Below are 27572 nucleotides of genomic sequence, written 5' to 3'. Positions count from 1 at the left end.
TTTTTGTGCCCTTTATTAGAAAAAATGAAACATTACAATTTACAAAGTAATCGGTATTGAATATGTAAACACAGGTAATATTGTAGTAAACGTGCTAAGCTAAATAAGGAAATAACAATTCGTACAAAGAAAATTAGGCGATGAAGCGGTTTCTCTACCTATCCATCAGCGTTCTGAAATACTGTACAGTTCCAGGTGTTCACACACATTTGAGCTCACGTCCACTCTAGTTTGTGTGAGAAATGTGCTTAAGCAAACACTCGCATACAGAGCAGCTAGTGAGATCACTCTCACATGTTGAACCACGCACCTTTCCTCCAATACCGGGGGGCACGGGTGGCCCAGTCGTCTAAGGCGCTGCGATTCGCTGTGCAGAGTTGCGTCCCTAGGGTACGCCAGAGACCTATGGTTGTTTCGAATCACGGTTCGCCCCGATTATGTTTCTATGTTTGTCAGCACCATACCCGTGCTCGTGGGTTTCACCGAAGTGGTCAACGTCTGTCACCTGCATCACTCCGGGCTTTCCTCCCACATTAAGGTGACACGCCGTGATTAAACTGGAATACTGTTAAAAGCGGCGTTAAACCCAACTCAGTCACTCACTCCTCCAATACAGTACAACGCAACTGCTCTCGCAGACAGAACATATGCGGCCGCACACGCCACATACCGAACATCGGGCACACAGACGCATATATGTTTTTATTTTCCTTACTCTTGCCGCCCGTGAGGATAACTCCCAAGTGACATGTTACCCTATCGAAAAAGACCTAAGGCCGTTTCTTGATCACGAGCTGCTCACCAAAAAGACCCTGAACAACTAACATACCAACACAGTAAATTTCTCCAGTGCTAGCCCAACAGTGACAATATCAGAAATAAGATCTTTACTCCGAGGAACACTGAACCTAAATGATCACACTGACCCAGCCAACACCTCAGACCTCCATGCTACCTTATCTTTACCCCCAGATATACCCAACCATGTGACCATAAATCTTCCGCTTTAATATCACAAATGCTGCTCCGCCACTAATAGAAATACCTTGATAATCCCAAGGCGACACCTCCACTAAAGCTAAGTGACCATCCTTCTACACTATTAACCAATGCCAACTAACCAAAATATTGTCAACTATGTGTGTCGATTTTATTTTACAAAAGGGTCGCCCGGGTAGCCTAATGGTTAAAGCGTTCGCTCCTCACGCCGGAGACCCGGGTTCGATTCCCGACATGGGTACATTGTTAGATGCCCATTTGTGGTGTCCCCCGCCGGAATGTTGCTGGAAAATTGCTAAAAGCGGCGTACTCACTCACTCACTCACCAATTAGAAAAAGCCGTTACTTGAAGAAGCTCAATTTATAACGATAGCTGGAGGTTAAAGGAAAGGAAAGCAAGCCATTATCTCTACTACACAGTCTCGTATTCAGTTAGACTCTGCATGACATAACCTAAGATATGAGAGTAACAACAATATCAATGTGCATTATATTGGCGTCAGTATAACCGGTTGATGGGAATGAAATCAAGTACAACTTGTATATACAGTGTGCACTATGCACGAACACGTAATGCACCAGATACTACAGGGATACAGACTGGGATATAGACAAGGAAGGATCCTCCAATGCCACTTTAGCGTTGGTAGTAGTAGTTCTGGTCGCTGCCGTCGGGTCGCAGACCGAACGATGTCTCAAGGTTGTCCACCACGTTCCTGAATGTGGGACGGTTCGCCGGGGACTCGGACCAGCAGTCCTGCATCATCCGGTAGTGACTGAAAACAGACAGAGAGAGTTGTACTAAAAACTTGTTTGTGTTTCTCTATTTATCAAATGAACTTAATTCATAACAAGTAATATGCTGAACATTCGCGTTCACTAGAGGCATGATACGGAGCATGACACCTTCCGGGACCATGACACTGCCATGACCACGGCACTGTCATGAGAATGCAGTTAGGGCCATGCCGCCATTCGGATCACGACAACACTATGATGGTGTCATCACCAAAACCGTGACACCGTCAGAACTATGGCTACACCAGGAGCATGACACCGTCAGGATCATGCCGCCACATTGACACCGGGAACGTCATCATGAAGAAGCCGTTAGGACCATGCCACCATCAGGAATGCTACACGGCAATCATCATGCAATCACCAATATCATCAAGACCATGACCCATAAGGACGATCAAGACCAGGACACCCAACATCTTTTGGCAGGTATGAGTGAATTGGGGTATATTGCAATAATCCACCAATGTAGCCACGGGGCTACCAATATAACATTTCACGTATTAGTTTGTGAAATGAAACATTGGTCTTCAGCGTGTGAAACAAACCCCGGATCACTTGACTTCCTAACCATCCACGATGTGTCTATAGAGTTATGCCTTAATGTTGTATATTTGCCTTGCACTGCGAGAACACATATTATAAGAAATTGACCATACATTAGTCATATAGTGTACGTAACGGTATGTGTATCAACAAGGAAAAACAACAACAACCAAAACTAATGTTGGAACATATCATATGTATATTGATGGATAAATGTTACTTACATATCCTCTGCATACTCTGGCCTTGACATTCTGTATCCACCTTTGACCTTTGTAGGAATATCACGACCTCTGATGTCAGCGTAAGGGTTTCCACCTGGACAGTAAATGGCATCATTTCAAATCTATTGCTACCTTTCCTCAGTCCTATGTTAGAAACTCCACTAAAGTCACTGACACACCTACCCATGCTGAAGATCTCCCACATTGTCACACCATAGGACCATGCGTCACTCTTCTCGTTAGCGTCCTTGAGGGACCTCAGACACTCGGGGGCTGTCCATTTGATGGGGATACGATCCTACATCAGAAACAAGCAGCATCATTGCAATGCATTAGATTTCGGGTAATGGACAAAGAAGGATGTAAATCGGGAACATGCTTGATCGGGTGTTGTACCCTAAACATCGTCTAAAATAAGTGTCCGATGTTTGTGTTGAATTGATGGACATCCTGGAGAGTAAATATACACTTTTGCCTCATAATTGCGTTGATACGACACTGACACTGACACATAGACATACAGTTGCTGTGCCCTTACCCCTTTGTTGTCGTCAGCAGACTCATCCAGCTTGCTTGGACCACATCCTGCAACCTTGATCTCCAGCAGGAATGTCAACAAACAGTTACGTGCAGCTAGTTTGCGGTGAACGATCTGAAACAATGCACATGATTCACATGCTGACTTCAATATGGCATGTAAGATGACGCTCTATGCCACAATTTCACCCTGCTTTGTAGATTGAAAACTAACCTTTTTCAAGCATGAATGGTCAACATTCATGCACTGACCTCTCTGCGATCAAGATGTATATGCCCACGGACATGCTTTTTTTATCAAGAACACACTAACCACAACCATGTACTAGGGATCAAGTTAGATACACCGTCCATAGCAAGTTAACTTGAGACAGCCAGACCTCGCCAGAAGATGGATACGCTGACATTGCCATTTCACGAAGTATGAAGATGGATAAACTGGCCTTGCTATTTTAAGAAATATAAAGAGTGAGTGAGTGAGTTGGGTTTAACGCCGCTTTTAACAGTATTCCAGTTAAATCACGGCGTGTCAGCTTAATGTGGGAGTAAAGTGATGCAGGTCTCAGACGTTTACCACTTCGGTGAAACCCACGAGCACGGGTATGGTGCTGACAAACCTAGAAACATAATCGGGGCGAACCGGGATTCGAACCAAAATCATAGGTTTCTGGCTTGCCCAAGGGACGCAACTCTGCACACGGAATCGCGGCACCTGAGACGACTGGGCCACCCGTGCCCCCCAGAAGTATAAAGATGGATAAACTGACCGAGCTGTTTCAAGAAGTATCCGAATGTTCTCATTCAGCCCTACACACTTTGTAAACCGGTCCTCGCCTAAGCACATGGTATGTAACAATAGTGAGAAAGGGATCACGAACCAGTGCTTTCTTGACGCCATTCGCTATGCAAGGACCCGCTGGTCGGGTGTTGAAATCCAAGTGTTGTTCTTCGTATGAATTCGTATGACACTTACCCCTTTGGACGCCAGATACTCCATCCCACGTGCAATCTCCAGGGCGAAGTTCTGTATCCTGTCAAGGGTGTCCTCGTTGATGTTTGATCTCTGCTTGGTCAGCCACTTGTCCAGCTGGCCAGTCTCGCAGTACTCCAGCACCATGACGGGACCCACTTGACACAAAACAGACATACAGAAACATGTTATACTGACAGACACCGTAGAAAGCGCCATCAAACAGGAAGTTGGCACATATGTTCTCGTGGAATCGATTTTAAGACGTCAACGGTGAAGAATAAGTAGTTTTTAAAGAAAACAAATTTATATCTTTCCGAGTTGTTTCGGACATTTTTGACAGAAAAATAGCACCATTTCTGCTGTATGGTTCAGAAATATGGGGATGTCATTATAATGATAACCATAGAAAAAATTCATGCCATGTACTTTAAACGTTTTTTAGGTGTCGGTTAATATGCCTCTAACAAAGCCATTCTAGGAGAAACTGGTCGTACCAGTCTTTTTGTTTCATCCCAGCTACGGGCAGTTAAATATTGGATAAAGCTACTTGGTATGAATTCAAATAGTTTTCCTCTTTATTGTTATAATATGTTAAAAGCCTTGGATGAAAAGGGTAAATATTGTTTATGGGTGTCTGATATCAAAAATATTCTTTGTATGTCTGTTTTTTCTCTTGCATGGATATCTCAAGATGTTGGAAATGATAAACTATTTATCTTCATGCTTAAGGAAAGATTAGTTGATATATTTTCACAAGATTGGCACTGTCAAATATCATTCTCAAGGTTATGCCATTATACGAATATAAAATCTTTACTTGTTCCTGAAAAATATGTATCTGTACTTCAGGATAGAACTTTGAGAAGATCTTTGTGTAAATTACGTATATCATTACATAATTTGAATGTTAACAATCTCAGAAAGAAAAATGTACAAGATAAAGAAAGTAGTTTATGCACGACCTGCATTATCTGTAGCAGCCATTACTCACACAATTTTCATAAAAAGTGTTTGTTTGTCAATTTATAACAGTAATGTACAAACAAATGTCAGATCAAAAACTGTTCAGCAATAATCTTGATCAGTGACGACACTATGCAGTGGCGAAATGGGCAGTAAGCACGATGACTTGTAACACCCACCACTCACACAATTTGCATAAAAAAGTAAGCATTTGTTGCCATTGTAAAACTGAATTAATGTTCTTCAACAAATTTAAAGCACGAACTCACGAGCATCGTTCTCCATGACGGCCCCGAGGAAGCCTAATACGTTGCGGTGCTCGCCGACCTGTGTAGCGGCAAAGTTTATCTTAGCCAACATCAGAAGAATGTCGTCCTCACTCTCCCGCGCTGTAAAACAATGATCTACATATTGAATTTGATACCAGTACTCCAATACTATGATCCAACGTCAGCCCATTTTGATTAAATTTTGTTCAAATCAAAAAGTTCATTTTACCTTTCAGAACCTTAGCAGCCACTTCCTTGACGTTCTTAGGTGTCTCAATCCACTTGGCCTTGTAGATCTTGGCAAACTTGCCGGTAGCGATAACCTCTGTCAGGCTGATGTCCTCTGGGGGAACGTACCAGGGCTCCCCTAGGTCCATGCTGCCGTAGATGTAGATGTCGTCGTCCTTGGTGTATGTCGTGTTCTGTGGCAGATAAGGAGGGTTAAGCGCAGCTACAGTAAGCTTCTAAAATGTCAACTGGTGGGGTAGCTGTTTTATTTGTAAATCCTTTCGATTCCTCACAAACCCAGTAGCTAGTGTTGTTTTAGAGAGAGACGATTTATTTCTTACCATATAGACACATCAGACAGTGTAAAAAGTTACATCTTACATCATATGCCCATCTGCTGGTGCGATTTCTTTGTTTGAGAGCTGTGGTACCAGTTGAAGTCTCTACATGTGGTCTCTCCCTGTACGTCTTGTGCCTTTGAAGGAGACCACCGAGAAGCCCGAGTTTGAACAGGACAAGGCCCAGGATAACGATTATCACTATCAGCAGGAGTAACACTCCTGGATAAAAAAAAAGAAGAAAAACAACAACATTGTGTGTGACACTATTTATTGAGATGATTAAAATTCAAGTGAAAGAGTGACTTTTGCTTATGAAAAGATCTGACTTAAGTACACTCACCTATCACAATACCAGCTACTGTTCCACCGGAAAGTCCGTCAGATACTGCAAGAGATGCCAACAACTGAAGTTGTGTACATGTGAATCAATGAGTAAATAATTTTAGTTTTGACTCTATCAACGCTCCAATACATTGATTTGAACACAATGTCAATAAAAGGTTTAACATCTGGCTATAACTGAATGCCGTTTGCAACTGCTATGGATTTCTGATGCTAATTGATTCATGATTCAATATACAATCTTTCCGCACAACGAATTTGCATTCTTAAATATCATGATCCGACATTACACCCTTGGCTCGTTCTCGCCTTCCCTAAATTCAGCTTGAGATTCAGAGAACCTATAGCATTGGCAAACGCACAGGTCACTTATTAATAATACGTAAACATTTTACTAAATATACAGAGTTATCCCCCTGTAGTTGTTGACATCATTGGAAGCACGCAATACCAATAGACAATGTATCCGGGAAGTATCCATTATCAAAATCATATAAGGTAATAATTCAATATATCAGACAAGACGATCAACCGATTTAGTAAACAATTCAGAAAATGTGTCATCCATTCCACGAGATTTGTAACATTTTAGATGACGAATGCTATTTAATATTTCACCTTTTGTGAGAATATCCTCGGTAATAACTTAAGGGAAATCATTTCTACAATCTTGCATCACGTATAACGTCATCCTGTACAGCTGTATGTTCACCAGCAAATAATTCTCCAAACTGTACACATGAGTCATAAAGATTAATATGATATTAAACATATTCCCTACAACTCAATTCAATTAATTCATTAAATAACAGATAAGAAATTCTTGGAATTGTTAATGTTATTCTTTACATATTGCTTCTTATGTTCAAAATGAAGTCATTCCTGCAACATTGTCATCTGGACGGCCAACGAAAATATAGCCTGTACAGCCGAATCTGGTACAACCAATCACACAACTTGCCAAGAATCGGTCCACACTCAGCAACGTAAGAAATGGCATAAGAATACCACAATGCTCATCAGCTTTTCTTCAGAAACGCGTCTCTTTAATTCAATGTACATATAAGACGTTTCTCACCAATGTAAATGGAACAAACTAAATAATTCTCCAAACTGTACACATGAGTCATAAAGATTAATATGATATTAAACATATTCCCTACAACTCAATTCAATTAATTCATTAAATAACAGATAAGAAATTCTTGGAATTGTTAATGTTATTCTTTACATATTGCTTCTTATGTTCAAAATGAAGTCATTCCTGCAACATTGTCATCTGGACGGCCAACGAAAATATAGCCTGTACAGCCGAATCTGGTACAACCAATCACACAACTTGCCAAGAATCGGTCCACACTCAGCAACGTAAGAAATGGCATAAGAATACCACAATGCTCATCAGCTTTTCTTCAGAAACGCGTCTCTTTAATTCAATGTACATATAAGACGTTTCTCACCAATGTAAATGGAACAAACTAAATCTGATAAATCAATAACTACTTGTATGTTGATGTTTTGTTTGCTTTGTTTGTCTGCCGCACTCAGCAATATTCCAGCTACATGACGGCGATCTGTAAATATACATGCATGTTACAATGACAATATGCCACCTTGTATTAAGTGAATGCTATATTAATACTAAAAGGTATTATATTACAAAACGAGCCAGATATTCATTCGCGTGTCATAAATATACATATCAGATCATGTAGAACGGGGAAACACTCGGTTTACTATAAACGCAAAAGCTTCACAAACACTAAAACAGTTACCTGTTGTGACGGTCACCGGGACAGCCCTGCTCTTGAACTCCCCATACTGGGAGATGACCACGATGGTGTAGGTTGTGTCCGGCTGGAGGCCGACCAGAGTGTGGGAGGTCGCTGTCTTGTGCAGTAGGGCCATCATCGGCTGTCCATTCACCTCGTAGCTGATCCACATCTCTGTCCGATTGTAGCAGCTGAGGGTGTGTTTCCACGTCACAGTCACTAAGTTCGTTTCTTTCTTTGTGACAGTCACGTCTACAGGTGCTAGCGCTGAGATGAATAAAAAAAGAGGAAACCTAGATATGTCATAAATACTGGAACCATCACGAGTCCAAGACATTGCAATAATACTGAGTCATATGCTTTCAAATAGTAACGGAGTCCATTCTACGATTCCCACTATTCCATAAGCACGTGTTTGAAACGCTATTAAATAATAATGACAACAGGTTTTTGCAATAGGGTGAGCGTATCCTGTCCTACCAGTGGTATCCGTCACACAAACATGAAAAGGAAAGCCTGGAGTTGAACTGAACAAACACAGAAACAAGTCAAAATAGGGAATTGCAACCGACATAATTTTTGTCGCTATGTAGCCTGAGTTTTTCAAAAGCGCGCTGACATGGTACTGTTATTCACAGTAAATCATCGTCCTTTGTATTTAACTTGGAAACAAAATGTTGACCTTAAATCGCAATCACATTAACATCCTACTTACATCCTTGTGTTCCAGTCAGTGTATCTAGTTTATCCACCTGTAATAAAGATAAATGTCACATTAATTGAACAGAGCAAATATTGGATCAAATTAACACTCTATGAAACAACATATATACATACTATGATATTGTTTTTAAATATTTATTTCATTTCTAATTGTATTGTATGCCTGAACATGGACATCGTATTGGTTTGCCTGAACATGGACATCGTATTGGTTTTCATAATCTTAAAATCCTTTTTTTACATCACAGAATAGAACCAATTGTATCATTATCATTTGTCCAGCATCTAAAACTTAAATTAACCACACTCACAGTGAAGCTCTTTGTTGTATGGATTCCCGCCATGTTCACGAAATCCATGTCCATTGTCACCGTCTGTCCCTCCAACATTGGGTGTTTTAACCAGCAGTTGCTGATGGGCAGAAACTGCTTCTTGTTGAAGCAGACCCGATTGACGGTGGTACAGTAACACGTTGTAAAGCCTGTGTCACACGCCTGTGGAGAAAGTTGTGTTAAATGGATATAGCGGGTGGAAATGAAATGTGAGCCAGTTTTGTTATGAGGAACAGTAAGTGTCCAACGGTTCACTACAATATATGTACTTACATCAATGGTTCTGAGAGGCAAAGTTTCATTAACAATCATTAGATTGTTGCTCACTTTCCTGACGAAAAGGTTCACACGTTTCAGACCACTCTGCATGTCCCGAACATTTACTTCAACACTGCAATAAAAGGATGTAGACATTGTTGATTATTTGTTTAGAATAAAGCCATAAGACAAACAGAAAGATGAAGATTGTTCAGCAGGAACGGTCAATGTGAGCTGAATGTAATATGAAATGATTAAGCAAAATAACGGCATCGTTTCTTGCAGCCGTAACGACCTTTTGAATAAGTGAGTGAGTGAGTTAGGTTTTACGCCGCTTTTAACAATATTCCAGCAATATCACGGCGGGGGACACCAGAAATGGGCTTCACACATTCTACCCATGTCGGGATTCGAACCCGGGTCTTCGGCGTGACGAACGCTACCCGACCGCCCTAACGACCTTTTGAAAAAAAATACAAAAAAGACATGGTATCATATGATTGTAATCGTATTTCATTGTTAAGGCAAAAAACAGTAAAATAAAGTATTTTGTATGATGAAGGGTTTTTCATATTCGAATTACCCCACAATAGCAAACGTTATGTGCAGTTGATCGCCCAAACAATGTTTTTGAACCAAATCTCTTTGTTAACTGTAAGTATATCCCACCAAACTATCACCTCTGGGAGAAGGATGCAGATGCCCAGAGAATTGTAGAATATTTAACGATAACTGAATAAGTTAATCCAATGCCAATGAGAATTTGAAGTCACATAGTGGTTCTAAACGTTTTAAGACTTTATAAGTATGAATATGTATAAACTATCTCCCCCCGGAATGAAAAGAAATCTAATCAATGTGAGTAACTTCACATCAACAAATGGTTTCGATTCCGAGACCACCCCGCGTTTGAGAGGAAGATTCCGTAAGATCATCATTAGTCGCAGCTTAACAGAAGAACGGACACAAAACAGGCGACGAACAATATGCCCTGCTGGTGAACTAACAAACAACACAAAATGTGTTAAAATGGACAGATACCAAATGAGTATGTATGCAACAACTCACGTCGAACTAAATGGAACCTTGTTGGTCTGGAAGTTCCTCCGGAACACAGGCTGCTCGACTTCAGGTGGTGTATCATCAAAGTTAACCCTGGTGGAATCTATCCGGGTGTTACCTAGGACATCTGTAGCTCTCACCCAAACTGTGACTGTGTCGTGGTTCGACAAATGAGTTGCGTCTGAACATATGAATCATACATGTATTTATTCATTATTTCAGAACCAAAAGATATTTACGTGATGTGAATGCAGTTATTTGTTGAGATACCATATGTGTTATTTGTCCCGTTTAATGTTATGTTGAAGCACACCTTGTCCTGCAGATGTTTTGTTACAATAATAACAATGCTGAGGCGAATAAGTTACCTGCAGGTATGGTGTATGTTTCACTGAGTCCGACATCCACCCAGCCTGTGGTTGGTTCCGACTGATTCACACCGGCTTTGCTGTCCTTCTTATAAACAATCTCAAACTTGATAACACCTCTCTTGTTTGGTACTGCGTCTACTGTCCTGTTTCCTTCGTGGTCATCCTGTCCGGAGTCTCTAGGGATCCTCTTCAAGAAACGTTCGAGCTGTGGGGGGTAGGCGAGGACTTGGTTCAACCACTTGCCCTCCTCATGCATCAGGTTCACAAAGTGGTTGGTCCATGTGACCTTGATATCCCGAGAAGGATCATCTTGCCAGTTGTATCCCCCATTAGCATCAGCAGATGATATGTACAGACGGTTATCTGCTCTAGTATCTATGGTAACATTAGAAACAGGGTCGTATATGGCGATTCTCCTGACAAAGAGAGAGTTATTGGCCTTGTCGGAGGCCTCTAGGATGAAGGAGTAAACTCCAGGCTGTAAAGGTGTGTAGGTGGCCTGGAAGGAGTTGGAGGCTGATGATGACTGATTGACTTCAATAGGTCCATGTATGGGATTCAAGGGTTTAAACTCCTTCAGCACCTGATTCCCGTCCACCTGTAGTTTGAACACTTCCCAGGCGTAGCGGTGCATGCCAGAAAGAACATCAGCCCAGTCGGACCATCGGAGACTTAATGGACTCTGAGAATGAAATATATAACATTATAAAACATTAAATGAGCTTCCCGTTGCATATCCAGTCTAGGTTCCAAGTGTAATAATATTTAACTGTGCAGAAATGTAGCAATGTACAGAGAAAATTATTTCCAAGGACATACCTGTATTGGTAATGTACCTTTACTATATTTTACATTAGAATATAATTGCTTTATTAAGGAAACAAAGCGAACGTTGTAGAATGTCTACATTTGGCTGTCCGAGACCCTTCATAGTTGTATCTTCTCGCATCACCTCATCTATACAACTATTCAACCAAACAATTTACAGTCGTTCAGAATTCGTCGATTTTCACTTTCGATACATGAATTTTCAAAAGCGATTATATTCTGTTTGAACCTAGAACATCCAATTTTATATGTTCTGCTTGCTTCTTGTTTAACGCCAAACTCAGCAATATTCAAGCTATATAACGGCGGTCTGTAAATAACCGAATCTGGGTCAGACAATCCAGTGATTGACATCATCAGCATCGATCCACGCAATAAGGATACGTTTTGTTTGTGCAATTACAAATCTCGCCGATAGAGATTATCCAAAAGAGCACGGAATTTACATTTACATGTTGATTGTCTTCTCAAAGCCTTTGGTGTACTAATCTTGCCTATTTTAACCTATGGTTGTGAAACCTTGGGATAAAAAGAACCATTCATACATTTGAAATTAATTAAACTTGCCTTTAATCTTAGAAACTCAACACCGGATTGTGAATTTGGGAGATTTCCAATAAGTATAATCATATATAAGAGAATGATTTCGTTTTGGCACAAATAACCGAATGTTATAAAATTTTCAACTCTAATATTGAAATACATAAATTCTATAAATAATGCCAATAACAATACAAACAATTAGATGGAGTTCAATAATAGCTTATCAAACAGGAGTGGTCTTCCTGTAGTTTGTAATCAACCGGATTCTGTAAGTCACGGCTGGTTAGTTTTAAGAATTGAAAACATTTAAAAAGATCAATTTATTCTAAAATGGAATACCCATTTAACTACAAAATCCAAAGCTTCCAATTATAGAATTTACAAAACTTATTTTAAACTAGAGCAATATCTCCTCTTATCATCACAAATCTTTACTCAAATTTTAAAATTCAGTACCTTAAATAACAATTTGCCGATTGAGACTGGCCGCTGGGAGGGCATTGCACGTGAATATCGCACATGTTAGCTTTGCACCTCCCCTGCCATAGCCGACGAGTTCCACTACCTCTTTAGATGTCAATATTTTGATCAGCAAAGAAAAACATTAATTGACTATAGATATCTAAATTGGTCAAATATTATTTCCTTTAAGCATTTGATGTCAAATATGATAACTTACAATCATAACAAACTATCTGAATTTATACTAAAGTAGACCACTGTTGCCATTTTATCACTCTGTATTTTTGTATATACACATGTTATTATGTTGCTCATGTACCACCGGCAGTTGGTTTGAGTTAATAACGAAATTGAAAATTGAAAATTGATGACATGCATCAACCAAGTCGGCGACCTGGCAACCCGATCCCGTTAATCGCCTCTTACGACAAGCATAGTCGCTTTTACACCAAGCAATGGGTTGCTGAAGACCTATTCTACCCCGGATCTTCACGGGGGTCCCAATTTTATATGAAATTTAATTAATGTAATTTATGATGCATTTGTATAAATAACAATTTGGATTTAATGAATAAAGCCATAAAGTCTTTGTAATGTGGATATATGAACCAAACAAACGTACAAGGTCAGCAGTCTAAGATAAGCCAATTACGTTCCTTGCAAGTATGGAGACACGCGTTTTTCATAGCAATTTGTTATGATGCCTGTTTACGTAGTACAACGTGGGTAATAATGTCGAATACATTTTTGGACCCAAGTTTCAGGCAATATGAATGCAAATGAAACAGGGTATCCTTTAGTTTATTTTGAATAACGAACATATGCTTGTGTTAACGTTTAGTTCCACCGTATTTGGACTTAACACTGAGCTTTTTCAATGACAAACATCATAAAATGATATCAAATGTATACAATAAACTTTAAATAGCATTTTGCTACAAGTTGACAACGTGAGATATTATTTCTCATTATTTCTCTTTACAAATAATGATTATTACCTTCGTCACATCTTGGCCCAATGAAAATGGTCTATCTGTACAGGAGGACCCTTGACTCAGGCAGGTGTGAGTTGGTTTGATGAAGTCAAAACGGAACTCCATTGACTGTTCAACCATATGTCCTGTGTAAGTCTGGTTCCCCTTGTCTCTCAGGCCGCTTACAGTTAATTCCTGGAGTTCTCGGTAACCTCCACTCCATGTCTTGAATGTTAAAGCCAGTCTGAAGTTGAGAAAAGAATATATGTTTATAACGATTTTTAAGGTGGACGTGCTATTCTTTTTATCTCAACATGTTCAAAATGTATCAAATAATCATGTTGACACAGCTAACTTGACATGATGCTATTTCCGTCAATAAATACACGACCTCTTCCTATAGATATGCAGGCCATTATTCTTCATGGTGAAAATCATCAAATGTTTTATTTCACCTTTCACATTTTGAAAAAAAAGAAAGTTATCATTTCATTAAATGACCGAATGTCTTCAAAATGGGTATCAGTGTACAAAACTGTTTTAAGCTTACACATTGCATACACAGACTTGCAAGGACCAAGAATGTGCACACATATACTTGAAGGAACCACACATGTGCACGCATATACTTGAAGGAACCACGCATATGCACGCATATACTTGGATGATGTCCTTAGGTGCATTTCCTGAAGTCGAATATGTTTAATAATAGTAAAGTAAGTGCAGGAACCTTTTTCTTTTTACTGAGTTTGAACGTTTGAGGATCACTTTGAAAGTGGCGCATATCGGAAGCGACCAGCACGATTAAGGTTTTGACACTAAGGATTATTAGCAGGGTGCATGGGGACTTTGAACCAACTCAAGCACACACTGCGAATTGCAGCGTCCTTGGCTACTGGCCTCCTTTGTATACAAGGACAGAGGGACTAGTAAGTTTAGTGAAAAGAATCTTGCCTCCATATACTGGAGTTAGTTTCGAGGATATTATCTCAGGTAATTATTATTTGATTTGAAAACATAGTCAGGACCCAGAACTGCACGGTGTGTTGCGCTATAGACTAGGATTACAAAACTAATCTTTAAAAAACTATTTTATCATCAGATGATCTTATCGAATTCTGAAGTCAAGAACAAAAACTGATTTAATCATTCTTAACAAGGTATGCTGATTACAGGACATGTTCACGTATAATAATATTGTCACATTTAAGTCATTGAATATACCATTTTTATGTGATCCAATTTGACAGCTGTCTTGTCGACAATAGATTTCCACTATTTCATAATATACTTCCTTCTCACAGTGAACACACATTATGATTGAATGAGTCTTGTAATACAATAATCAATCGCTCTTAGCGATGTCAGAAAATGTTCAGGAAAACTATTAACAATGATGATGTTGGCCTTCCAACCGTTGACAAATAGAGTACAGCTTACCTGTCTCCGTTTTCCAGAGATCTGTCATAGTCCTGTTTGGTAATGTCACAGTAGTAGGTGTCGGAGGTGGGGTTGAGATCAGACACTTCCGGTGTACAGGGCAGAGTTATGTCAAGACTGACAACAGGGATTGACCCTAGAAGAAAGATGGTGAGGAAGAAGGTATCTTTAACAGTTATTAACTTCAGTATTAATTGAACACATCAGGGAAATTTGGTTTGATATGTTTTAAAAGTATCGGGTTTCTGATACAATAACAATACTATTTCTAATGATGTCTTATTCCGCTGATGAAGATTGTTTTGGACGTGAGAGAAAATCATGGCTCGTTTTTAACACCGTGTTATCAACCCTACAAGCGTCCGTAATGAACACGCTCAGAATGTAACGCAATGATAGTATTGACCATGAAGGTGTTGTCTCTTTGGAAAAGTGTATTGATAGTCTTAATATAATATGTTAATATTGTAATGAACAACTTTTGACCTCTGTCTTATGACATATGTTTATGCCCAAATATGTGATAATTATATTTAGTGACACAGTGAAATTAGGAGTAAAACCGCAAAAACGAAATAAAATGATATTATTTGTAACAACAGTAATTCATATGTCTTTTAAGATCTTATTAAGATATTCCTTGATCAGCATATACCATGAACCGTTCTCACCCGTCAAAGGCAGCTTCTCATGGTGAATGTCTACTTCAGCCTTTGCAATTCCGATACCATAGCTCTTGATGAAGGCAGGTGACTCAGGTAGGTTTGTAGCCATGTAGTGGGCAGACGCAGTGACGTTCACCCAGTTAAATCTTTCCCTGTTTGTCCACACGGAGTCGGAGACATTGGTCATGGTTGAGTCCACGTACAAAGAATACTTCTCCATGGTCGGCATCCCGGTACCCCTCTGCCAGAAGGACAATCTGGCGCCTATCTCATATATCTCTGGCTTCTGGGTTGATTCCACTGTAACAAAAATGTGAAGCTAGATTTACAATGAACACGGGCATTCCTTCGCTAGTTAATCAATACGTCATCACACTGTTTTTACTTTGTAATTTGGATTCTATCAATTATGTCCAGTTAAGTCTAGAAAATGGTATTGGTAAAGGAATGATTCCTTTAGAGAACGACTGCAGAGCCCTTTTATAAGGTTGTACTTTGTGGTTGGGAGGAATATGGCGGTCGGGCGTAATTGGAACTATGTACAAATAATGAACCAGTACATTTTCTACAATAGTCACTCGGACTGCTTGGTGGAGACTGGAATCCTGATGAACAGTCACAGTTGACACTGGTGCCCGGGGTACAGATACCGGGGAAACAGGGCCGCACGTAGTTACATACCACTGAAATTATACAAAACAATTCCAAATATAGAACCAGATGACATATGATTAAATATCATTGATAGGATAAGATAAAAATGAATAAATATTGGGTTTTGGTCATTATGAGTTGGTCAGTTTCCTGTTATTCAGTTTCTCTCACACTTCTATTCTGTCGTTCAACCTGTCTTTAGACTGGTGATTGGTTGGACCGGGTTTGCACGGGAGAAAAGGTAATCTGGGACGCGGATTTGCAATCATATTTGAAGGTCGGCACAGACCCAGAACCATCAAAACTCCATCCAGCCCAGCAACCCTCTAACCCTTCCCGAAATCACTTTGTACCAATGGGGTGGTAGGTTCCAGGAACGGACTTTCAGACTTTTTCTAGTTAGATCCAGGATATACGACTTGTGATGACAAATAAAGGACAGGATCTGCAGACTTGGGATAGGGTGTAACACTATTTGCCATGGACATTTTGTGGGCCCTAACAACTGCACTGAATAGTCGTGCAACTGCACTGTATAATTGACAAACTCAGCAGAATAATAATTGGTCAGCTGACGTACTTATATAAGCAGCCTAACACTGATGGCTGACATATCAATGTCAAGTGCTTATGTAAACAACATAATTGCTGACATAGCGACTGTCAAGTTAATCAGAACTGACTAGCTCAGCAGAATAATCGGCCAGCTGCCTTTAAAAGCAGGCAGGTTGTGTTAACAAGTGAGAACCGGCAAACCATCGGAGGAGCGCAGTCTCAGTAGTAGAGAGGAAAACCAGGGACAAGGAGAGACGAGAACTGACCAGCTAGTCCAGCCCTCAGCTGCCCAAGTGTCAACGTGACTTCCTGTGTTCGACTCTGTAACTACTGATCGCCCGCTTCTGTAGTTCTACTGTGTTAATAAAGAAACCATTCTTTGCCACCACTACGGCTCGTCCTTCTAAGTTCACGGAGGTGTTACAAGGGAACTCCAGTAGAGGACTTTCAGAATGATAGTGCATGCACACGTGTTATGGACAGATCAATGACAGAAACTTCAGAGTTTAGATTGTAAACTAGAGATAGTATTTCCAAGGAAAGGACGTTAAATTTGAAACAGTAAGTTCCAGTGCAGAACCTGCAGAATTGTCATCAGTTAAACTTGAAGGTAGGTCCTGCTATAACTGGGATGATGACAACTAGGCTGCAACCTGATTATTTTGTATACAAGATCAAGGATAGAACAGGTATATGTACTTCAAAATCAGTCCTAAACAACTCAGATAACAAGCTCCATAAGCTTCAGGCTATTGCGACCTGCAGTCCTGTTATTGTAAGCTGAATGACATGATCATAAGAAAGGTTTAATGTGAACAGGAAGTACCAGGATATCTACGAGCAATACCTGGGATAGTAATCCCCGGGATAGTATATGCAAATTGGGATTTGTGAGCTTCAGATCAGGTAAGACATGCAGTAAAAGTGCCAACTTGCGACTTGTGGCAATCTCAAAGTAAGGGCCTGCACGTTGCGTGGGTCCTTGATATTCGCGCGAGCAGGCATGTTTCAAAAACATGTCATGACATGGAGACCGATTTTGAAGATGAAATAATTTTCAGTTTGCAGTAGCTGAAGAAAATTCGAGAGTCTCCTCTCTTTAGTCCTTGCCAGTATAACGGATATGGTTTTGTTTGAAGGATATGGCCTTAGCATTGTGCACACAGTGACATTTCCGATTGTAAAATAGTCCCTGTCATGGCAACAGGCGTCTGTTCAAAAGATCAGGCAAACCCTTGTCCTTTAGAAAATAATTGATTTCATCACTGTGAATCTTCTGTAGTTTCAGTAAGTATTCAATTCACTTATGAAAACAATTGCAGTAAATATTTCACTATTTTAAGTGTCTCCTGTTAGAGGTTGTACTCTTATAAGTAGGGTGTCACAATATTACATTAACGATACGTACACGTGTTGCACGTCAGTCCTACAGCTCCGTCATTACACCGACATGTGTTGGGCCGCACGCAGGTACCTCCGTTCTCACAGGAAGGGTTGCAGATTGCTGGAAATACAATTCCAAACCAATACATTACCCTCACTGCGGCCTGACTGAAATACAAACAACAATAAAAGACGTATGTTAACGACAGCATGCATGTTGCATGCTCAGGTTCTTTTAGTCCATTTGGAATTGCCATGATCCTCACTGACTTCAATCAATGAATTATGCGCCTGTGAGAAGTTACGCAAAGTGTGATAACGTGCTACAAACAGGGACCAGACTTACGTCGATTACAGTTCTGGTAAGAGGAGGTTGTCCAGCCAGTGCAGCAGAAATATTGCACACGATAATCTGGCACCCAGTACCATCTCCATGCGCAGCAGCTGAACAAAGGAAGCAGAATACCGTCACATTGATGACAAAAAATATATACCACATGCTGAACTACAGGCACGCGTACGGTAAGTTTTCACTTTTTTTGTCATAAGTATATATAAAGCAAATATTTTGATACTGTAAATATATTTTAAACCAGTAATAGAGCAAGGTGCTGCAAACGCTACGAATGTTGTGTAGGGATAATTTAATTGTGTAATCAAAGTTAACTATTGAAATAAATAATGAAGTAATTTGTAGGTTATCTTTCACCATATTACAAATTATGTGAATGATTGTTATCACATGCACAGGGTGCACTTACCCCAGCCACGTCCGATACACACATCGCCGCTCACTTCTGTAACTACAGATTGTACGAGAACAAAAGTTTCTGAAACAAAGACGTATAGATAATGAATGTCATATATTTACAAGGTTACAATAGAAACAAGGTTACACTCAATACTCATGTATACTAAACACCAAATACCTTTCTTATTTTGACGAGGAAATAATAATTTAATAATCGAAGTTGTAATATATTTGTGATAATGAAAGTTGAATGCATAGATTCACAAAAGACAAGATAAGACAAGATGTTTATTGTTTATCAGTTTTCTGGTACGTATATAAAGCTACTTTTGTTTACAGAAATAATATTTTTGTTACTAAAAGCACATCAATAAACAAAACCCTCTCCATAATTATGAGAAATACTTGAATCTGTTCCATTGTGTTCCCGTATATGTTATAAATATGTGTTTGTTAATCACTATCAAATAGTCATGATACCATGTGTTCGCGAAACCGTGAGTGTATCCGACACCACCAGTGGCACTCTTCACAAACACAAGCAAGGCAAGTGACGTGTTCACCTGGACAAAGACGAGAACACATTTGGGATGTCAAATGAACACGGAGTGTTTGAATGGCGTTTCATAGATGAAACAACTTATTGTTAAAGCGATGTTTCGGTGTAGATCATCATCATCACTAAAGTGTTCTAGCGTCCACTTCAGAAAGTTTTAATTCGTAGACTTGATCAGGTGGGTTTACATAAAAATGAGACATCTGAAAAGTCGTATGAAAAAAATCTGTATCACAGGGAGAACCGTTGTGTTATATATTTAGGGTTAGTTGCCAAGAGTTATCTCTTGTTTCATTTTAAGGACGCTTCATCTCTCAGTCTTACTCCTGGTTGTCTTTCCGGCAGTATATCGTGCACATACCTGGGGTGTGACTTGGACACTTTCAAATGGCACCTTTTGCCACGTCATTATCGAGGTTAGGCATTCATTCGCCCTCGACTCATCAATTCATGCTGATGTCATTTATATCTTTGTACAGGAGAGAGAGAGAGAGAGAGAGAGAGAGAGAGGGGGGGGGGGGGGGGAGGGAGAGAGAGAGATTCTTTATTTCCTCCAGATGTCATTCCGAAGATTACAATGAAAATATATTCAATTACACGCAGTTAACACCAAAACAAGGCATAACATATTTACAATTACACACAGTTTATCAAATTCAGATACCTAAATGATGACAGATATTCACTAGAAGATATATATCAAAAGATGCCTTAGTTATAGATACGAGGCGAATTGTAATATAATAGTTTCCCAGGTGTGTTGATTCAGATAGTGAGTAAATTTTGTTTCGGCCCCAAATAAGACTAATAACATATCTGTTTCGTCTTGCATTTCAAAATCAACATATTTTTAACATCAAGTACGTCAATGAGAGAAGAGAAAAACGCATTTCTTTCTGATAACATCTTACCACAATATAAAATAATGCGGCTTTCATAGTCGAAAGCATTCCTATTACCTATGCCTATATTAAGATATGGTTAATTTCCATTTTTATCATGAATATATATTTTATTATTACATATAAGATCGCAGCACGTTTTAATGTTGTCACGTGTGCTGCCAAAAACATTTAATCCTTCATTTAAAGTATATAAAGTAACAGCGTTTGAATATTATATTGTGCTATTCTATTCAACGTAATTGTATTAAGACCTTTTGTCTCGCCATTGCCGAGGGAAAAATTCTTTCTCCCTGTCAAATCCGTGGTTTCTGTTTGGTTGCTTTGCTCATCCTGAGTTGGCAGTAGGTCTTGTGTTTACCAAAGCAACGTATCTACGCCAGCACATTAATTGGAGCCCATCACGCCAAGACCAAGGATTTCACCCTGGTCACACCAATGATCAGCATAGCATAGATCACCGTACGAATACAGAGGATCTCTCAACCAGCAGATGTACCAATTTCAGTTGCTTAGGATTTCCCACCTTTTCGCCGGAGAAACCCCAGGACCGAAAACGGAGTCATCACTTGATCATATACCCAAATGTTATGTACCGTACAACCTTACAACAGGAAGCACCAACAAATCTAGTTTGTGACACGCATAATGCGATGTATTGATTTTAAAGCAAGTGTTCGTAATATGACTGGTGTGAAAAGCAGCATTTCAGAGTATAAATATTACAACCGTCATGATCGTTCACAACGTACAACCTGTTATGTCTGTCTAAATGTCCCGCTGGCTTAATTATTTGTGGTCATATCTAAACTGTTACACTTGTATTCAATTTACATTCGTCTACATTATGTTTAAAGTAACAGGTTACCGACACATCTTGGGAGACAGCTGTTAAGTGTTAAGTCAAAATGAAAATATAAAAATACACCCATAACAAATAACACAAAGGGGCGAAAATATTGATTAGGTATTGACATATGATCTCTGGAACTTTATATTTTATCTCTGAAAAACAGTTGATGATGTACTTTATAAACTGTACCTTCCTATAAATCAATAAGCCACATTTTAATCAAATCTTAATCAATAAAAGTGGCAAAACCCTTTCAATATTCATTATCATACAAACGTCTCTGCTAAAAGCAGGGTCGATTGTGCGATTCCGACTATATCAAGAGCATGTGTTTTTGAATATCTTTTAAATAAGTGAGGATACCAGGTTTCGCAAAAAGGTGGACGTGTCCTACTTCAACGGTGGAACCCGTCACAAACACATGCAAAGGTAAGTCAGCTATTCACCTGAATGAACACGGGACGATATGGTACAAGTCAAAATGGGGAATTGCATCGGACATCAGTTTGGTCACATGCCCTCCACATGTCTACAATACTTATTTAAAAGCTTTGCTGAGACCTTAAATTGCAATCTTTATCAAAAGCTTTGCTGAGACCTTAAATTGCAATCTTTATCAAAAGCTTTGCTGAGACCTTAAATTGCAATCTTTATCAAAAGCTTTGCTGAGACCTTAAATTGCAATCTTTATCAAAAGCTTTGCTGAGACCTTAAATTGCAATCTTTATCAAAAGCTTTGCTGAGACCTTAAATTGCAATCTTTATCAAAAGCTTTGCTGAGACCTTAAATTGCAATCTTTATCAAAAGCTTTGCTGAGACCTTAAATTGCAATCTTTATCAAAAGCTTTGCTGAGACCTTAAATTGCAATCTTTATCAAAAGCTTTGCTGAGACCTTAAATTGCAATCTTTATCAAAAGCTTTGCTGAGGTTTTGAACTGTAATCACGTACAAATGAAAAAACATAGCAAGTAACAGAATGGGATACATGATCAGTAATGATAATTCCCCTTATTCCAAATAATACAACCTGATCATCCATTTCAAAATATTAAACAAAGAAGAGCCGTTGCCTGTACATGTTACCCAAGTCAGAAGATCTTTCCAAACATATCTGAACAAAGCGACATTCACAACAAATGTAAAATATTTCCTTCGTTAGCAAGACAAAACAAAGTGCACTGATCATGACCTGACATTTTAATCTTAAGTAAAAACAAATGTATTCATATGTGTGCAGTAATCTATAGTGCAACCATCTAAGTGGTGCGCCGGCCTTGGTGAACTTTAAAATTAAGTGTTTGACATAAATGTGGGCTCATACAAGATTAAAATCATTTGTAAAGGTACAGCTAGAAAGTTAATATCATACAGAAAGCAAAATGATTTCTCACTCCAATGTTCATAGGTAACTACCTGAAACGAGATAATATCAGATACTAGCAACTGAAAAGCTTGTATACTGACGTGCATGAGTGAGTGAGTGAGTGAGTATGGTTTTCACGCCGCTTTTAGCAATATTCCAACAATATCACGGCGGGGGGCACCAGAAATGGGCTTCACACATTGTACCCATGTCGGGAACCGAACCCGGGTCTTCGGCGTGACGAGCGAACGCTTTAACCACAAGGCTACCCGACCTCCCTCCGACGTGCATGAACGAGCGTGAGTGTGTTTGGCTTCTTGTACTCGTCCGGCCTAATGCCGATTTATATTGCTTGCTCACTGGCATACCATGTCGTAGTTTCGACGACAAGTGGATGGTTATTCAAGAAGGCATTAATTTCAAATGTTTACTCCAATAGAGGTAACTGCGAAAGGAACATCCAGTGGATAGACATACATCGCATTAGCTTGAGATAATACATCCCATTTAATGCAGGGAATGCATCCCATTCAGTTGAGGTAATGCATCCCATTCATTGCAGGTAATACATCTAATTTAAAGCAGGGAATATATCCCATTCAGTTGAAGTCATGCATCCCATTCAGTTGAGGTAATGCTTCCCATTCAGTTGAGGTAATGCTTCCCATTCAGTTGAGGTAATGCTTCCCATTCAGTTGAGGTAATGCTTCCCATTCAGTTGAGGTAATGCTTCCCATTCAGTTGAGGTAATACATCTAATTTAATGCAGGGACTACATCCCATTCAGTTGAGGTAATGCTTCCCATTCAGTTGAGGTAATGCTTCCCATTCAGTTGAGGTAATGCTTCCCATTCAGTTGAGGTAATGCTTCCCATTCAGTTGAGGTAATACATCTAATTTAATGCAGGGACTACATCCCATTCAGTTGAGGTAATGCTTCCCATTCAGTTGAGGTAATGCTTCCCATTCAGTTGAGGTAATGCTTCCCATTCAGTTGAGGTAATACATCTAATTTAATGCAGGGACTACATCCCATTCAGTTGAGGTCATGCATCCCATTCAGTTGAGGTAATGCTTCCCATTCAGTTGAGGTAATGCTTCCCATTCAGTTGAGGTAATGCTTCCCATTCAGTTGAGGTAATGCTTCCCATTCAGTTGAGGTAATACATCTAATTTAATGCAGGGACTACATCCCATGCAGTTGAGGTCATGCATCCCATTCAGTTGAGGTAATGCTTCCCATTCAGTTGAGGTAATGCTTCCCATTCAGTTGAGGTAATGCTTCCCATTCAGTTGAGGTAATACATCTAATTTAATGCAGGGACTACATCCCATGCAGTTGAGGTCATGCATCCCATTCAGTTGAGGTAATGCTTCCCATTCAGTTGAGGTAATGCTTCCCATTCAGTTGAGGTAATACATCTAATTTAATGCAGGGAATACATCCCATTCAGTTGAGGTAATGCTTCCAATTCAGTTGAGGTAATACATCTAATTTAATGCAGGGAATACATCCCATTCAGTTGAGGTCATGCATCCCATTCAGTGAAGGGGACACAAATGTACAATACAGTGAACAATTTACAGTATACTATGTACCTTTATGGGTAATAGCGCCGCTGAGGACATTACTGGTACAGCATGGAACACCAAAGTACAAGGGCAACAATGTACACTTCACGATGTACTTCATTTGCTATAAACACGTCGCAGAGAGCAATAAGCAACACACATGTTAACTTAAAAGTATGGTTAACGATGTGCATTATCACTTGTACTTATTTGGCTCAGCCTGGGGCAATATCAACCTATCTGTAGGCTACTTGTACCACGATATACCATGTAATGCCCTGAAAACGACCCCACCCCGACCCCCAACACAAGTACCAGTACGGGCGAGTACAATCAGCGTCACACACACACGCACCTGTGCATCACACCCGAGGAAGCGTTATAAAATCGCCTTTCTTGTCACTGTACGGTCAGACTCGTGCGGAATTTGTGACAATTCTGTGATTCGACTAAACAAAGTACTGAGCGGCAACACAGTGGTTTTATGAGACGCATAATGTGACATAACAGATCAAACCATTGGGCAAATCTGGGAAACTAACTGTTCACACAAAACATATAGCATTGCAGCTGCACGGAATATATCACGACATTGGGTTCGGTGTCTTACTATAAGTACATTACCCTACACTCGACAGCAGTATCAATACGTCATCTTGAAAAAAACAACACAGTGTCAACATATACATTTTATAGTTATCGACACGCTGAAAATGACACACATACATCAATAGAGTGCATTATAATTTGTGTGGCGGTAGGGTAGCCTAGTGGTTAAAGTGTTCGCTCGTATTGCAGGAGGCTTCGGTTCGATTTCCCACATGCGTAAATGTGTGAAGCACACTTCTAGTGTCCCAGCGTGGTATTTTGGGAATGTATCTAAAATCATTCTCAATCATTTACTTACTCACTCATTATGATTAGTATTGAATGAATAGCGTGTGTAAACATAATCCCTGGAATGATTATGACAAAAGGAATGCATATCAAATGTCGAGGTAAGAGATTATTCCGCTAGGAATGTGATCGTTCAAGTACAGCGGAGAAAACAATCCTCTATGTATAGCTCTATTGAAACCGTAATATACTTCCTCATTCCTCTTCCCTAAAACACACTGTGAGTTTTAATACTTGCAACTGGTTGGTTATAAGTTTAATCTGAGAATTCAATGCGAATATTACTAACATATGATACATCCACAATATCATGATAATACAGATAGTTACTCATCCCACCCATGTATGCTATTGTTGTTACTGTTAATCCCACCCATGTATGCTATTGTTGTGACTGTTAGTCCCACCCATGTGTGCTATTGTTGTGACTGTTAGTCCCACCCATGTATGCTATTGTTGTGACTGTTAGTCCCACCCATGTATGCTATTGTTGTGACTGTTAATCCCACCCATGTATGCTATTGTTGTGACTGTTAGTCCCACCCATGTATGCTATTGTTGTGACTGTTAGTCCCACCCATGTATGCTATTGTTGTGACTGTTAGTCCCACCCATGTATGCTATTGTTGTGACTGTTAGTCCCACCCATGTATGCTATTGTTGTGACTGTTAGTCCCACCCATGTATGCTATTGTTGTGACTGTTAGTCCCACCCATGTATGCTATTGTTGTGACTGTTAATCCCACCCATGTATGCTATTGTTGTTACTGTTAATCCCACCCATGTATGCTATTGTTGTGACTGTTAGTCCCACCCATGTATGCTATTGTTGTGACTGTTAGTCCCACCCATGTATGCTATTGTTGTGACTGTTAGTCCCACCCATGTATGCTATTGTTGTGACTGTTAATCCCACCCATGTATGCTATTGTTGTGACTGTTAGTCCCACCCATGTATGCTATTGTTGTGACTGTTAGTCCCACCCATGTATGCTATTGTTGTGACTGTTAGTCCCACCCATGTATGCTATTGTTGTGACTGTTAGTCCCACCCATGTATGCTATTGTTGTGACTGTTAGTCCCACCCATGTATGCTATTGTTGTGACTGTTAGTCCCACCCATGTATGCTATTGTTGTGACTGTTAGTCCCACCCATGTATGCTATTGTTGTGACTGTTAGTCCCACCCATGTATGCTATTGTTTTGACTGTTAATCCTCTACCGTTAATCCTCCACCTACTATATATATATTCTGTACGTTGTCCCTCATTCACCGTGTGCGACATACGCTTGCAGTCGGAAAGCGCACGTTAAATCTCCAATATAAGTAAGTAAGTAAGCCTCATTCAGTCCTGCTTGGCAACGGTATAAGAATCTTACCGAAACGTCGCTTTTCACAGTATTAAAGAAGCTGTTATCCATAAAATTGTGTCTACCTTGTCACAGTCACTAATGTGTGTTCAGACAAACACTGACCAATTAGTAAGTCCTTATCCACATATCCAATCCTCATCTACACTATATTTCGTGGGGTCGTCATATGGTCATATGTGTAATAGTTAATTCAGCTGCCAGCCACATACAGAGGCAGTCAATGATATCAAGTTACTGATCGTATACGAATATATCACTGTCACAAGACAAGCGTCATATATAAAAGCAAAATAGACGAATTATAATCCCCACTTATTCATAACCAAGCTAGTCACGATTTTTCACGTTTCATAAAAAAGGAACGAGCAAATGTTCACCTAACGATCATTCGCGTTTTAATACGCAATCAATATTTAGTTGAAGTATGGCGCCTAACTTGAATTGTGAGGAAATTTGACTCGATAACACATGCACATTAGAGGTATGAGAAGGGACATTAATAGGTTGTAGTCGTTGGGTATTTGACCTATAAACAAGGACTGCGAAGAGTTGCTGTTGAAATATGTGGGGTAGTTAAGAACTAAGCGTATAATAGATTTTCTAACAATGCGTGCTGTGTCATGTACAAGAACCGAATCATTTCCATTGAACTTAAGCCTATCTTTCTCATAATCTTCCAACATTATTTCAAATGTATTTCTATTTTAATAACATAAATTATTTTTTAACAAAACACGACTTTAGTTTTTGGGTAAAATGTTATTATATTCTGATTTTCTCAAGGTACGTCTGGTGCTTGAATGATGATTGAAAGCCTTGGTATGACCAATGGTTACTTACCCGCTCCATTGGATGCTCAGGTCGATCAATCCCGCCAGAATCAGCAGCTGAAGGATGTAGTTTGTCTTCATGCTGGACACAAAGTAGGACCAGCTCCAGCTAACTCAGTTCTTGGTACCAGGATGTATAATGCGCAGAGGGTCTACATCGACTGTAGGCTCCTACCCGTGCACAGGTAGGCTATACCGGACAGACAAGGAAGTAATATTCAGTGTCG

At 39.6% G+C, this 27572-nt stretch overlaps 1 protein-coding gene across 2 annotated transcripts; it reads right to left on the bottom strand.

The window, feature by feature from the left end:
- Positions 1-11: 11 nt before the first annotated feature.
- Positions 12-27572, bottom strand: LOC139464856 (uncharacterized). Of its 2 annotated transcripts, none has more exons than XM_071246407.1 (23): positions 27356-27572; positions 19004-19072; positions 18589-18686; positions 18268-18363; positions 16211-16333; positions 15657-15950; positions 14986-15121; positions 13570-13789; positions 10736-11420; positions 10374-10548; positions 9321-9438; positions 9027-9209; positions 8708-8744; positions 7996-8259; positions 6219-6263; positions 5919-6097; positions 5539-5731; positions 5310-5444; positions 4078-4232; positions 3106-3219; positions 2751-2865; positions 2568-2661; positions 12-1775 (listed from the first exon to the last, which is right to left on the bottom strand). In XM_071246407.1, exons 1-23 carry the CDS (start codon positions 27424-27426, stop codon positions 1637-1639), a joined length of 3738 nt encoding a protein of 1245 aa, XP_071102508.1. In that variant the 5' UTR covers positions 27427-27572; the 3' UTR covers positions 12-1636. The 2 variants fall into 2 exon arrangements, with proteins under 2 accessions (XP_071102508.1, XP_071102509.1); XM_071246408.1 differs by having other exon boundaries at positions 5310-5429; positions 27356-27571.

This window comes from Haliotis cracherodii, unplaced genomic scaffold (assembly GCF_022045235.1).
Source record: "Haliotis cracherodii isolate W230 unplaced genomic scaffold, xgHalCrac1.p SCAF_17, whole genome shotgun sequence".
NCBI classification, from domain to species: Eukaryota; Metazoa; Mollusca; class Gastropoda; order Lepetellida; family Haliotidae; genus Haliotis; species Haliotis cracherodii.
Note: the sequence above shows the minus strand (reverse complement) of the source record. Positions and strands in the feature narration are given on the sequence as shown.